General features: G+C 43.6%; 1 protein-coding gene and 1 pseudogene across 1 annotated transcript; both read right to left on the reverse strand.

Moving 5' to 3' along the window:
* Window positions 1-1,429: 1,429 nt before the first annotated feature.
* Window positions 1,430-7,915, reverse strand: LOC149364724 (RRP15-like protein). The gene is made up of 5 exons (XM_089574663.1): window positions 7,847-7,915; window positions 7,052-7,356; window positions 6,411-6,490; window positions 3,899-4,049; window positions 1,430-1,599 (listed from the first exon to the last, which is right to left on the reverse strand). The coding sequence occupies exons 1-5, from the start codon at window positions 7,863-7,865 to the stop codon at window positions 1,495-1,497; spliced, it is 660 nt and encodes a 219-aa protein (XP_089430789.1). The 5' UTR covers window positions 7,866-7,915; the 3' UTR covers window positions 1,430-1,494.
* Window positions 7,916-11,039: 3,124 nt separating this feature from the next.
* LOC149364725 (uncharacterized) lies at window positions 11,040-13,684 on the reverse strand (annotated as a pseudogene).
* Window positions 13,685-14,901: the final 1,217 nt, after the last annotated feature.

Raw genomic sequence — 14,901 nt, forward strand, 5'->3', positions numbered from 1 at the left:
AAAGAAACTTTTTTTTTTAAGGCTATCCTAGACAGTTACATCCTAACTTTTGTTGTCTGTTCTGATGGGCAGGCAGGTATAATGTAGAGCAATTTTTCTATGAATAAACAGTTGGCATTTGGCACCCACCCGACGCTTAATGGAGTACAGACAGTTAGTTTTAGTTGCATGTTTTCTCCTCTGTAATGATGCATTAAAACATTAGAATACAGATATCGGTTTGGTTTATGGTGGTTTAACGTCCCAAAGTGACTCAATTTATGAGGGACGTAGCAGTGAAGGGCTCCGGACATTTCGACCACCTGTGGTTCTTTAACACGCACTGACATCACACAGTACACAGGCTTCTAGATTTTCGCCTCCATTGAAATTTGACCGTCACGGCACGGATCGAACCCGCATTTTTCGGGCCAGCAGCTGAACACCATAACCACTGAGCCACCGCGACGACCAGAATACACGGATTACCGTGTGGTATTTGCCTATGACTGCTAAATAATTTACAACTGAATTTCTTCTCGGTTTCATCAACCGGACGATGGTTGTGACGTCAAAGGTGGCTTTAGGTCATGCAAGGCAAGAAAAAAGTGCAACACAAATGCCAATACGCAGCTTTAATTCACTACAACACTTAAGCCAGTGTGCTTCAAGAGCCAAAATGACGACGCATCGGTGATTATATTGCAGTTTTTTTGTGTATCACATGACCTAAAGCCACCTTTGACGCCACAGCCATCGTTCAGTTCTAAAAGAAACTGCACGAGAAAAGAAATTCCATTGTAAATTATTCAGATTGTAAGCAAAGAAAAAATAATGCTCCATGTATTCTAATATCTCATGCATCCTTATAAGGAAGATAATATGCAACTAAATAGAGGCGTCTATACGCCTTTAAATACCTTTCTCATCTTCATTCTGTTTGTGCCAAAATTCATTTAAATTGCATCAATCCCTTGGTTCTAGCGGATCACTGCAGCACTGCACACATTGTGGCAATGCTGACAGAAATAAAAACCTAATTTTTTCTATTAGCTCAATAAACAATACACCACACATAATACCAAAATACATCAAGCCTGAAAAGCTCATGTTGAATCAATGGTTATGCCACCTCAATCGGCTTGGACTTCCCAACACTTTGAGGTGGTCATGCAATACATAAAGTGAAGAATTAAACAATATTAGAATTGCTTTTACTGTTTGTATGAACTCCTGAGAAGTGTGAAAATCAAACCACTTTGCAAATGTGTTAGCTGACATGGATGCAAAGGCTTGCATTTGAATACAAAATCAACAGCAGAAATAATGCAAGCCTGTGGGGGGTGGGTCAAGCAGGGCATGCTCATTACTGCCATCTTGCAGGGGGAAAAAGAAGACTACTTCTCTGGCGCTGCGTCGAACTACCAGTATAACGAAAGAGCACACAGAATAGGTTTTAACAAAACTGATTTTATACACTATGTACAGAGTGCTGCTTGTAAAGAAGCAAAGAAGCTAGGAGGCTTCTTCTTCTTCCTTGTCCCAGTCCTTCATTTCAGCACCAAGCATGAAATCGTCTCGAAGCACTCCCCATGACTGCTGCTTTTCCGCCGGTTTGTCCTGCAAACAAACTTTCTGCGGTTACAACAGGGCAGATGAAATTATAGAATAGTCAGCATAACACAGCCAATAGCTGAGCAAGATGAGACACTCCGGTGTTTTGTTAAAAGGGCAGACAGGTGAATCGTAAGCACTCAGTTTTTGTAGCGAGAGCTACACTACGCCAGCCGCTTTGCCTCTTCAGCACGGTCGCACTTTCGCCATGGTTACACCTCGGCCGTGGTCACACCGACCTTGAGCCGTTGCCTAGCAACCGCCGCAGGTGGCGGACGCCACGCCGTCTGGCATGACATCACACTGCCATTGCACTCATTGTGGAGCAGACGCTGCTCGCCTCACCAGTTGTGTGCATGCGTAGTAGAGGGAGAGGGGGTGTCGCAGTGTGTGTGTGTATATATATATATATATATATATATATATATAAACGGTTCGGCGTAGCAGGAGACGAGCCGTTATGGAGAGCGCTGAGTAGGCTAGGCTGAAAGAAGCCAGACTTCGGCGAAGGAACGAAACAAGGAGGAGACAGCACGCCGAAGAGACCGAAGAAGAAGAGCGTGTCAAACGTCTCGATAAGCACTGTAATGATTACGCGGTTAGACGAGCTCGCTTAGCCTCCGACAGTGAATCTGCGACGGCCGAAGACGACGTACCGAGTTCGGCGTCTCTCGCTACTAACCAGGTTTAACCAGAGCTAAACCACAGCCAATTTTTTTTTCAGTGCAATGGAAAACTTAAGGTGCAAGGTGCCCGATTCTGCAATGGTTTTATTAGAAGTGGTGTAGGAAATCTTTACCCAAAATTTTTCAATCAGTAGATGCACTCATTTATTTATACTGGTGAACAGCGCAAAAAAGGCGGGACAACAACAAGACAAGACAAGACAGTATGAATGCATACCAACTCGCCCAGATCTCAGCCTTGCACTCATTTATTTGTATCCTGATGCTGGAAACCATGATCAGTGGACGTGATAGCAACTGCAGACTGGCAAAAGCGATGAACTAAAAATTAATATAGTCCCAGCTGCCAGAAAGTAATTGGGCAGTTTTAGCACAGTGTAGCATCATGGCATAGTGATGTACGCCTTGTCGACGACAGTTTAGTGGAATGTGGTTACTGCTTCAACCAAGGAATGCAAAACATGGTGCTATTGTACAGTAACAAAACCTCAAAGCACTTCATTGGCGAGGTGAAGGGAGAATTGCTTTTCATTGAGGGGGACACTAGAGATAAAATAAACTATAAGACAACAGTACCACAAACACTTCTGAAAGAAAAAAAGAAAGCACTTAACAACATACAAGTAATATTTTACTGAGATGTGGTCACATGGCTGGATACATTAATAATGGAAATATTTCACTGTAGGATATTGCTTCAGCTTGTGTTATGCGATTTTCAATGAAAAAAGAAAGTAATAAATCGCATTTTTGATATTACAGTGCTCAATTTTCACAATACGAGGTAAGATTTCTTCATTTCCATCGTAATCTCATCAGACGCTATGCTCAGTTGCAGGCATGTCGCCAGAAATTTTTTTCGGGAGAAGCCCACGGCAATTCTAAGGCGAAAGCCTTTAACGGCTCATTGCTGTCCGCCCGCGAAAACTGTCACACTATAGCTGCCAGTCATCGTGATGACGTCATTAGTGGTGTAATACGCCGTAACCAAAAATCATTGAATTCATCGCGGCATAGTATGCCGTAACCAATCCAAGACATTCCTTGACGTTTCCTAGACATCGTCACGTGGCCGGCGCTGCCCGTGCCGCTCCCCACTGCGCATGCACTTGGCGCCTTGGTGGCGCCACCGTCGTGTGGCGCACTAACCCCCCCCCTTCCCCCCCCCCCCCCCCCCCCCCTGGCTGAGCAATAGTCAGTCCCTTTAAATACTTTCTACACGAGCACAGACAAGTCAAGATGCAAGAGAGTAAAGTGAAAGCAGTTTGTATCGCTGACAGCCACAAAGAATTCAGCTCATAAGTAAAGTAGACTTTCATTAAAAGAAATCATTTGCCTTGCTTTGCATTTATACATGACGCAGCAAGCACATTTTCACTTTGCTATAACATATACCCCTTTCAGAAATCTCCTGAAGCAAATAGAAACGAGTAAAGTTATGAACTAGAAAAAAATGCAGCCATTCTAAGAGTTATTATATTACCTAACAGACAAAGTAAAATGGAGAAAAGATGCTTGCTTTCGAGAGAGAGAGAGTTGTCTTGCCTTTTCCAATATGTTTCAACACTTTACAGAGCAAAGTTCAAAAAGGAAAATTAACAGCAAGATTTCTACTGCACCTTGTTCTCCTTGAGCATGTCCAGAAATGCACCTTTGCTGAATGATTTCATGACTTTGTCACGCTTGGTCTCCGACCGACCAGCTGAGCGCAGCTTCTCTTCGACTTCCTTTTGATGAGTCTTGACAGCATTGAAGAGCTGTACAACACCCCTGAAAAAGCATTTCAGTTTAATTGTCACAGTGCATTTTAAAGGGACAATAAGGAAAACTCCATCCAATTTTTGTTCCTAGCAGAAATTGACTACGTATATGGGCTTTTCTGGCTACATCTATGATTGTTAGGCAGCAGAAGACTAATTTACTGCAGAAATTTAAATACGGGACATTTTCCCCTCCATTTTTAGTAAAGCAGCCTTTCTGGCATTACAACACTGTACCCTACTGATACTGGCCAGCTTCATTGTTTGTGCACCAATTTTGGAACTTTCTGTGTTGCTTACAGGCGCGCTGTGCATCAAACTTGTAGACAAAGAATCGAAGTTTCATTTCCGATGTAGTTTGCTTTTCCCCCACGAGATGGCATTTTTTTCATGAACTGTGAGGACACAGTTTTGCGCTCATTGCCCGCTACGACGACTTCAAAGCTAGACTTCGGAGCCTTCTGTGTTGCTTACGGGCACGCTCCATCATCTGACTTGTAATTAGAGAAATAAAATTTCATTTTCGATGTAGTTCTTTTTTTCCTGCAAGGCGGCATTTGTTTAATGTGCTCCGAAGATGCACTGGCGTCAAAGTTGCTTGGCAGCCTCCACATGCGTGACCTGTGCTCTAAAATGTCGCAAATCTCGGGACTCCACTTTGCCTACATTAATGCAGCAGTGAGTCTGAAGATACTGACTTTTCATTGCGATTCAGTTCTGACATAGGTGATGATGGAAACCAGCCTGGAAGATGGGCAGCTGCGCTCCTGTACCCAACTATAGGGTTTCCAGTTATATTGTTTTGTAGCAAGAATACTATTAAAAATAAAATGCAGCCGAACATCACTTGGTGGCCCAGAAGATAGTTATTAAAGCATAAGGTACATGCATTGCATACACAAAGGAATGCTTGAGAGGAAGCACCCGCTATGACAAGCACCTCATACTTTGCACTTTACTCTCAATGTTCCAATGCGGAGGCAGCAATGTGGGCTGTTGATGAGGATATCCAAATACAGTACAGCTTTACAGGAGCAGCCAACATAAAATTGGTTTGGGCAGATGAGAAAGAAACAAAAATAATGTTGTCCAGCAGTGCAGCCAACAGAAAGAATTCAGCAGATGCAAATTCTTTCTTCATTAACAGCAATGCTAGTGTATGCGCCCCCAAAAGTACCAGTGCTTTTCACTGCCTAATACACTCTTTATCTTCACAGAAAGTGCCTGGGAACAGAGCGAGGCAGTGCAGCCCATGAAAATACAATACAAAAATGGTGCCAGCTAGCATTAGCAGTCAGTACCACAAACAATGAGTGCCACATAAGGCTAAACACAAGCCTTTTTCCGGTGCATAAGAATAGGCTTCCTGCTACAGACGTAGTAAGAGACGGATGACATACTAAACTGGATGGGATAAGTGCTTCCCAACCCCTCTCTTGTGCCCTGCTTGTTATACCCGTGCCACACGGACAGACTTAATGCCATTAAGTGCTTACTGCCTTAAGTTTTAATGGCATTCATGCGGTGCCACACGCATAAATTTAATGGCATTAGCCTTACTGCCATTCGCGACCTACTGAGTTCGCCACAACTCATTCGCCCGTGCAACGCGTACTCTCGTTCCCATTCCACATGCAGAAAAGCATGCAGCTTTGTTAGTAACAACTTTCTAACCAGTAGTAAATGGTTAATTCTTAACTTTCAGTCAGATGAGGCATCTATACCGCATTTTCGATGCGAAGAGCGCTATTTTAAACAGCCTTATTGACAGGTACTCTCGACTTATGTGCTGACATGCGAGTTTATGGCTACTTTTTCGACTTGTAAAGCAGGAACTGCCGTATTTTCTGGAAAATCGTTTTTACATTACATTTGAACAACATTCCCGATATATTGTGCTCATTAAGAATGTTTATATTCAGATGAACCTTTTAACTACTTTGCAAGCGTTATCGCCATCGTCACTTCCGATAATGGCATTAAATGTGGACGTGTAGCACCAACTCCGGAAATAATGGCATTAACAAACTTAAGGCCTTAAGCATTTACTGCCATTTCTTGTGCGCGTGTGGCACGGGTATTACATTTCGCCTTCTTAAAGTCAAAATGAACCAACTGGCCCAGCGGCGCAAGTGCCATGACAACAGCTCAACTTGCGGGCTTTGTCATCTTTTGATTTGCCACACCATTCGAGACCCTTCATGATGAATTCAGTTAGCACATAAGCAATGTGAACATTGAAATCTCACCAATTGGACTGGATAAAATATGTCTCAGCCAAGTCCTAGATACTGCCGCGGATTCTGTTCTGCCGTGCCATCTACACCACTTAACGTCAGAGGCTGAGAACACTGACAAAAATGCTGCTCACTTTGTAGCAATACGTGCCAGCCGCTTTTCAACTTCATCTTGGGCTGGTTTGACCCTGCTCATCTCTTCCCATTGTCGTTTCTGAAATAAAATAAAAAGAAATGCCATGATGAAAACTGCCATACATAGTTTGCACTAACATCACAGCAGCCACAATGCTAGCGAACCAGCACCATTGCAAGAAGTTGCGTGTTTATATAATTCGCTGATCGAAACCTGTTCTAGCCTGCACTGCTGAAGCTATGCAAGGTTCACGATCACGGTTCTATAATATGTTACGCCAAGCAATTAGAAACGATAAAATTACCACGTTATGAATACAACCACAACAAAAAAGCACAAGGTTTATTTTATCAGCTCCAAAGACAAAAGGAAAATTTGAAGTGCTCAGCCCAAAATTCTAACCGGAACAATTTTGCTGATCTTGTAGGTATAGGCACTTGATGAACTGCTAATTTTACAGCTACTAAGAGCATTTCCACAGCACTGATAATTCTACTGTGCACAGAAGTATTACTTCAACACCCTACCTCTAACTAGTTTTCTGAAGCTTGATAAAAATTTGGTCTTGAAATCAATGTGGTCACACGATCAGAAAGGTTACAACATACTACTCAATACGACTAAAAAGCGAGCCCAAACCTTCTCTTTCCTTTCCCGCAGGGCTCGTTTAGACAGGACCTCTGGCTCGTCAGTTATAGTTTCCTTTTCTCGTTCTTTTACTTCTCCCTGGTCATCGACAATTTCAAGAACTGTGGCCGGCTTCTGGCGCTTTTGTCCGTCCTTCTTGGCCTTGAAAAGAATGGGTGTCTTCGTTCTTGGTGCCTTGGTGTGCAAAAGCTTGCCAAGCACGTCGGCCCATGCCTCGTTACCCTCGGCAGCCGACTCGTCAGAGCCGCTGGCAAGCTCCGGTCGATCTTCGTCGGCGCTATGCTCAACTTCATCATCTGAGGAGAAGGAAAATTTGTTAACTTCAACGGGTATGGAATTCTCAGTAAAAATAACAAACATGTGAAAGCACTGCAATGCCTTCGGGGCCTTTAAGGGACAAATAAATAAATGAAAGCATGTTAAGTACTTTCGTAGTACTTACATCACATGTAATGTAGTGAAACAAAGGCGCTAGACAAACGACTCTGAGAAAAAAAAGAAAGAGAAGCCAGGCGTTCTCTCTATTGAAGGCGACAGCATTACCGATGCAACAGCTGCCAGAAAATGCCAAAGCAGTAAATGCAAAGACGTTGAAGGATGATGCCAGTTCGCTGGCACACGATTCGTTTTTGCGCTGCCTTGAAGAACTACGACGATTCAATAAAAACTAAACTACACTGACAGTTTAAAGAACACTGCGCCCAGCAATAAACAGTTTTTCAAACTGATGTCGCCAGTTAGCAAGCGTAATCAACAACATGTTGAATACCACGCGTCTGCTCTCACCTGTACTGTGTGCCGCCATGCTGAAATGAACATAGACGGAAATGGCTGGGCCGATGCATTCGAAGTCGAGACAAGCCAAGTTTTTACTGAAATCACTTGGTGACTTGGCTTGGCTGGGCACTTCGCTGTAGTCACGTGGGACGTGGGCACGTGGGTTAGCTCAACTTTCCCGCGGTTTCACTTATGCCCGTTTCACATGGTGCGATTCTTGCCACAGCGCACTGCGATTTCAGCCGCACTACGACAGAAAGGCACGCCGCTCCCGTCGCAAAGTGGCTGCGGCAGGCTTCCAACCAGTTGGTCGCACGCCGCACAGTCGCAGCGATCGTTGCGAACGACGCGGCCGTCAGCCAATAGAATTCAAAAGTGTGACATCACAGGAAACGACGTAGCAGAAGACGTCGAAACTGCACCAGAGGTATTTTCACTTTGTTTGGAAGCGCTCGGGCGAGGAAGAAAAAACCTTTTTTTCCTCCACGCGCTCGGGTCTGTTGATTTCTCAACATGTCACGTGCATTATTTAACGAGCTGCTCATCGTAGTTGCGTACAAAAGCAAAAACTTAAGAATACCTTATTTGCATAAAGTACTTGATATTTTAATAACAGCACATTAATTCAATAAAAAATGAAACTTTAAGCGTGTTCTACGTTTATTATTGGAAAATTATGCGTGGGCCGCTCGTGCCGCACCAACAGAAATCGCAGGCGCCGCAAGCATGTGAAAGGGCTGTCGCGACTGGCGCCGCTGCGACACTGCGACTGGACCGAAGTTTTTCGTTCGCGTCGCATCATGTGAAACGGCCATTAGCCCTGCGCACTAAAAACGGAACACTGATGGGCAGATTGACACCACAAACGAGCTGTTGGTGCGTTTCTCCGTCCGTGTTTTTTGTGCGCTAGATGAAGTGAAGCCTTTTATCGGCCTGTCCCGAGGCCACTGACACAACCATGCAACCAGTCCTTTTGTAACAACCGACAGTGAGGTGGACGCGCCTGCGGAGTGTCAGGGCCCAGCGCGGCTATCGACTGATTCCATGGACATGCTGGCTCGTGCTGCCGGTCGTCGGCTCACCGGAGTCCGACCCTGCAGCCCTCTGCGACCGCCTTGCTTCGACCTGTATGGTAAACTAATGTTATTTTTTCATGAGGCTGGCGGCGGAGGTGACGGGCTCGGGCCGGCTGAGAGTCCCATAGCTTTATGATGTTTGAAGTGCGTAGACACATAATTGAGATCTTTGATGGATTCCTTATCGTGAAATGCCAGATCGATGCATGTGCCTCTTGCCGCCGTGATTTCGGTGCGGGAGTTAGCGAGTTCAGCTTGAAGGACTTGCAGTAGAATGTTGAGAAATTTGTTGCTTCGAGCGCCTTGGTTGAAGTCTCCTAGAAAGACAAGCGCGTTCGATCGGATTTCGAGAGGTTTGTTCATGACGAATTAGGCAGCGTCGTGTTCCGAAGTGTTGAGTGTGAGATACACGCAATGATATAATTCCCAGTAAAAAAAAAAAAACAATTGGGAATTCCAATTGGTTCCAACTGGAACCAACTGATCCCAAGTGAAACCAATTGGACGCAGGACTCTAATTGGTTTTACCAATTGGATTACCTAATTGGTACCAGAGATTCCAATTGGTGTCATCTCCCCAATTCGTTCATCCAATTGGTTCTCAAGATTCCAATGGGATATCACCTCCTAATTGGATATTCCAAATGGTTCTGCAATTTCCAATTGGGCACACCAATTGGTTTTGAAGCTCCTAACTGGTGTCATATATTTCATTTGTGTCACCCAATTTAAGTTTAGTAGCAGGGAGCAAAGGTTCTGCCAGAATTGAGTTTTTGGGAAAAGTTCTTCCATTTTCAGAATTTACCATATTCCCTTCATCTAGCTGGCAAAAAATCATCACATTTACATGTTAATTCCTGCAATAAATATGCTCTCACATGTCAGGTTTAATGCTTTGTGTACCTGTATGATTATCATTTTTAATTTGATATAAAATGAATTATCCATTACAAGCACATCATTTAAAACACACAGTTCAGCAAATGAGATGACATGTTGCACAACAAAAATGTCCAGCAACATCAGAAACAAGTGGGCATGAAAATAAGCCATTTTAATGTTCAAGTCACAATGCTAGCTCAAGTCCCTTCCTTGTCCAGATGTCCATGAAGTAGCATACGAGAGAATGAGACACTAACACTGGTATTGAAACAGCACCTTTCGAGTACACTCAGCACTCAACTGCTGTAGCAAAGCCAAGAGAGTCTCCTATATAAAATAACTAGAGCACAGTATGTCCAGATTATTCTGTGAACACTATGACCTTAACATCACTTGAACATACAAGTAACTATAATCTTGGATGCATACCCTCACAGAGGCAGAAGATATACACAGCGAACATTACAAGAAAAAAGCGTTCATCATGACGTCTTTTTGAAACACTGTACTCGACATAGCACATGCAAAATGTGAAGTAATAATACTTTCAGTATATACAAAATATAAAAGACAGTATTTACAGCAGGTGAACAAAAACTGTTTGAGTGCACGCAGCATGAATTAAAGCATGGAATGACAAGTAGTCTGCCAAGGTACCTCTTGCAGGAACATTGATACAAGAACAAATAATCGCAAGAGATACAGCATTAATTTAATGCTTTCAGTGAGTGCTATTTATAGCTCATGTCTTATGCAACATCTTTCTTGAAGATACGAATTTCAAGTCCTCATATGAGGCTAAGGTCAACAGTGCAAACACTACAAGAAAACAGGCATGCACTTCTGACTTCTGCTCTTTTTCAACACATAGCACACTGACACTACACATACCAGCAAGAACCTCAATTAAAAATTCTTGCAGCATAAACATATCAGCATTTACAAAAGGTGAACATAAAGCTGTTTGAGTGCCCGCAGCATAATTTATGGCAAAAAATAAGAAGCAGTTTCCCAGTGTTCGAAGACAAATTAATCACAAAAGGAAAAGGACTATATGAATACCACTACACCATACATACCACTAGCTGCAGAGTTAGAACTTCTGACTGTGATGGAAAAACACACAATGACTTTGTGAGGCATCTCATCTGATGACGTGGCCATGGGTAAGGCATTGCACTGAATTGCTATTAGTGGCTTTGTGCCTATGAAGTTAGACTGTTGAGCCCAAGAATGTGGTATAGAATCCCAGTCACGGTGGCTCTATGTGTCAATTAAGGCCAAAATTTTCCTTAAAGTCCTAAAAGACACGGGTCCGATCCCGGCTGCAGTGGTCGCATTTCGACGGAGGTGAAACGCTAGGGCCTTTGTGCTGTGCGATGTCAACGCATGTTACAGAACCTCAGGTGGTCGAAATTATCCGTAGCCCTCCACTACGGCGTCCATCGTAGCCTGAGTCGCTTTGGGACATTAAACCCCATAAACCTAAACCTAACCTTTCCTTAAAGGGCAGCTCCGGTGGAGTTCTGAGGTTAGCATTTCCTAATGAAACTAATACAATAGGTTTTTTCCTTGTTTGCCTTTACCTCCACCAAATTTGGCAGCCATGCAAGATTTCTCTCTGATGGAAATCAAATTTAAAGCTGTTCATTTCCGTGGCCTGAGTTCAGATCTATGTGGCATCTCTGCATTTTCGATGCCACAAGCATTCCCTGTACATTAATACCTCTTTCTGGATCAGTAAACCAAACTTTGAGGCTTGTATCAGGCGGTCTCAGGCATTTTATGAAAGGACTCATTTTCAGTCGCTACATCGGCTACTTCACACAGCATCTAATCGCTGAGTTATAATGCTGTGATAATATATCAGCCTTTTGTATTCCTTGTGCGAGTTCTACATTGACCAGTCTGTGACATTATAGTCACTGTCCAGCTGTTCAAATCAATACAACTGTGAGAAGGTATTTGTTATAAAGCAACCGGCACAAGAAAATTTCACACAATGATTCAAGCCTATTGATGTCCTACATGCCATTCAAAGAAAGAAGCGAGCAAAAGTTTGATGTTCCTACTTCTCTAAAGATTCAAAGACCTCGAGACTGCCGAGATGTATGTGTCTCCCAGGTTAATGAACACACAAGTCTTTTCAATTTGCGCGAATGGCAGCAATGGGAGCAAACGTTCACGTCTTGCTACTCTCAGCAGATGACGTGAAGTTACAGCACCAAACTTTGCAGGTGCACGCTTTAGTATCTGAACAACAGCAAATGCAGTATTGCCACAGCAAAGAATGTTCCTTGTGATGCCGTACAACCCGTCGGACAGTAAAATAAATGAGTTATTTGTCGTAAAAATGCAGCCATTTCTAAACGTTCGTGCATACTGCACAGGCCTTTCAGGCAGCATTTGAATGTTCTTTAATTCATACAGTGGCAAGAATGGCGAGCCCCTGCCAAAGAACCAAGTCTCTCCAGGAATAGCAAGGCTCTTTTGTGTTCTAGAGCCCGAATCTAGAACCGCACAGTAGGAAGCAACACTGGGAGCTGTCGTGACCTCAGTGAGCTTGTGGACTAAGCCATCCACTTGTAGCACACGACATATCTGATGAGGAATGCCATTTGAAGCCTTTACAGCCTCTTTTAAGGTGCCATTCCCAGACTCAAAAGGAAACACTGAATGAGCCCGGAGTGGACCCCACTGGCACACGCTCTTTCTCAGGTGAAGAAGCTGGTGCATGTTATACGTCATGCACTCCTTACCGTACAAGTGCTGTGCATAGCCATGGAAGGTCACCAAGTGCATTTCAGCAACTTCAAGGTCTGGGAATGACACCTTTTCCAGCAACAAAGTATGCAAGGCCTCAACAAGATAAGCCCAGTGATGCAAGTATTTGTTTCCTAGTATGCCTTCTAGGACTGGCAAACTATAGAACAAAATCCAGTTTTCCCACTCCTTGGCCTTCCACAACCTCCTCTCACGAGTTGGCCTTGGTAATCTTCTTACCTCATTTGGAGGAGCTATTAATTTAAGCCTCTTATCAAGCTGTTGCTCCGAGCGTATGTAGTAGGGATGTGTGGAAGACTGAAGCCACATCTATAGAAACTGTTTCCCCACTCCCAAAAGAACACAGTGCATATAGTCGGGAACAAAGCTCCAGACTATATGAAAGTGTTGCAGGTTGACAAGTGGGGAAACAGTTTTCACACCATTCGCAGGTCTTCCTTCTTCAATGGCAGCTTCCATGTCTTCCATCATCTGCTCCTCTGTTCGCTCCGGAACATTGGTTACTACCGGATATTTAGTTGCCCTCCCAATTCTCTCACCTTTTTGGAGGCACCAGTTGCAGCCATAATACCCATTGAACTGTGTTACACCTTGCATTGGTGCTCTTGCTACTGAATCAACAGAGCAACAAATGCAGAAGGCATGGAAAACTTGTGGCTGACCTTTGTAGTTCAGCAAGAAGCCATTCATGGAGAGGTTGTTTATATCCTGCAGAAAAATATTTTGAAACATCTCCATGCATGGTTTCTCCTTACCAAACCACAAAGCAGCCACCACAAGCGTTCGCATCCTTTCTGCAGCAGGAACTTCATTTACTATAAGCTGAACAGGCCAAATTGAGGTGTTACTAGATTTAAACAGTGGGGCGCCATGAGCATTCAGAGTAAAGCTGATCCTATGGCCAGCATCAGCAGCTGCAGCAGCAAATTCCCTGTGCATTTCTCCATCACAAATATCAGACAGCACGTCAGTGTACGGTAAGGGCTCAGTGAGATCAAGAAGCTCATAGTCTTTCAACACTTTTTTGAGTTGGGGAACAACATCCAACATCACAAAGAAAGGTGCTTCAGAGACTTGCCACTCCTTGCTGCACACAGGGCACTCAAACAGCTTTCTTTTTCCAACTTATTTATTATTTATTGATTTATTTATTGATACTGCGATCTTTTACAAGACCTTCGCAGGGTCTTCTCCAACTTCTCCAAAATATACAATGCACGTAGGGCAGTAATAATGCAACCACATTCTGTCACCTTGTTCAAGCAACTTCTCAAGGAGGTACTTTGACGTGGGCAGAATTGGCTGGTTGAACATTAAATTAATTAATTCAACAAGGTTTATAGACCAGTTAATGTCAAGTGATGGCGCTGCGAGTACTTCAGAATTAGAAGAAATATGTCACCTTTTGACATTACAATTTCTTCAGTGACTGCACTCTTAAAAAGCTCTAAAATTCTTTGATTAGGCAGGTCCTCCATACTTGAGGGAGCTGGGGCTACAGGTAGATCTTCTATACTTGAAACACCTGAGATATTAGAATCGTGATCATAAACATGATCTGGGGACTTTGGCAGCAGCTCCCTTTCGAGAAGAGGTTCCTAGAAATGCAGGCACAGTATTTATGAGTGTACAAAGGACTTTGAAGCATCAAACAAATATACTGCGAAATAAGGTTATATTTGCACTGCTTACCGGGAACTGTTGCTGCCCATGCATATATGCCAGGTTGTCATCTGGCACGTGCGCTTGCGGCGCCGGCTGTTCCGAACTGGTGCTTTCATGGACACCACAATGTCCGCTCTGTGCAAAAGAGATGTTTGCCTTTCAGACCTAGGATAATGCAAGGCAGTATCTATTCTGCTGGCAGCCAGAAGAATTTCCTAGCTCCAATTCTGCGAGCTCTAGTCTCTGCCTGGCTACAGGAAACTCAAATTTTTCCATAAAAACAGCTATTCTTTTCGTAGTCGTATGCAGTCTTTCAGGAAAGAAAGCACCCCAGATGTTGCCTGCCACAATGCATATGTTACAAATATTTTTCAACAAAACCCGACTGCTGCTTGGTATTCAAGCAACTGAAAACGGGGGCATAAGACCGGATTTCTTTATGCGAGACAACTAATATCCAGCTTTCCAGTTTATAAGACTCAGAATAAACGCGTCTAGATCGCGGCATGGAATTCTGGCATTGTTAAAAACCAACTAAGTATAGGCTATATTAAGCACACCCCCCCCCCCCCCCCCCCCCAAAAAAAAAAAAATTATTAAAAGAGGAGAAGCCGTGCACGGCTTGCTGACCACTTGTAAGCTTTCTTCACTGCTTTC

The sequence above is a fragment of the Amblyomma mixtum genome, chromosome 2 (genome assembly GCF_055824585.1).
Source record: "Amblyomma mixtum isolate Tamu chromosome 2, ASM5582458v1, whole genome shotgun sequence".
NCBI classification, from domain to species: Eukaryota; Metazoa; Arthropoda; class Arachnida; order Ixodida; family Ixodidae; genus Amblyomma; species Amblyomma mixtum.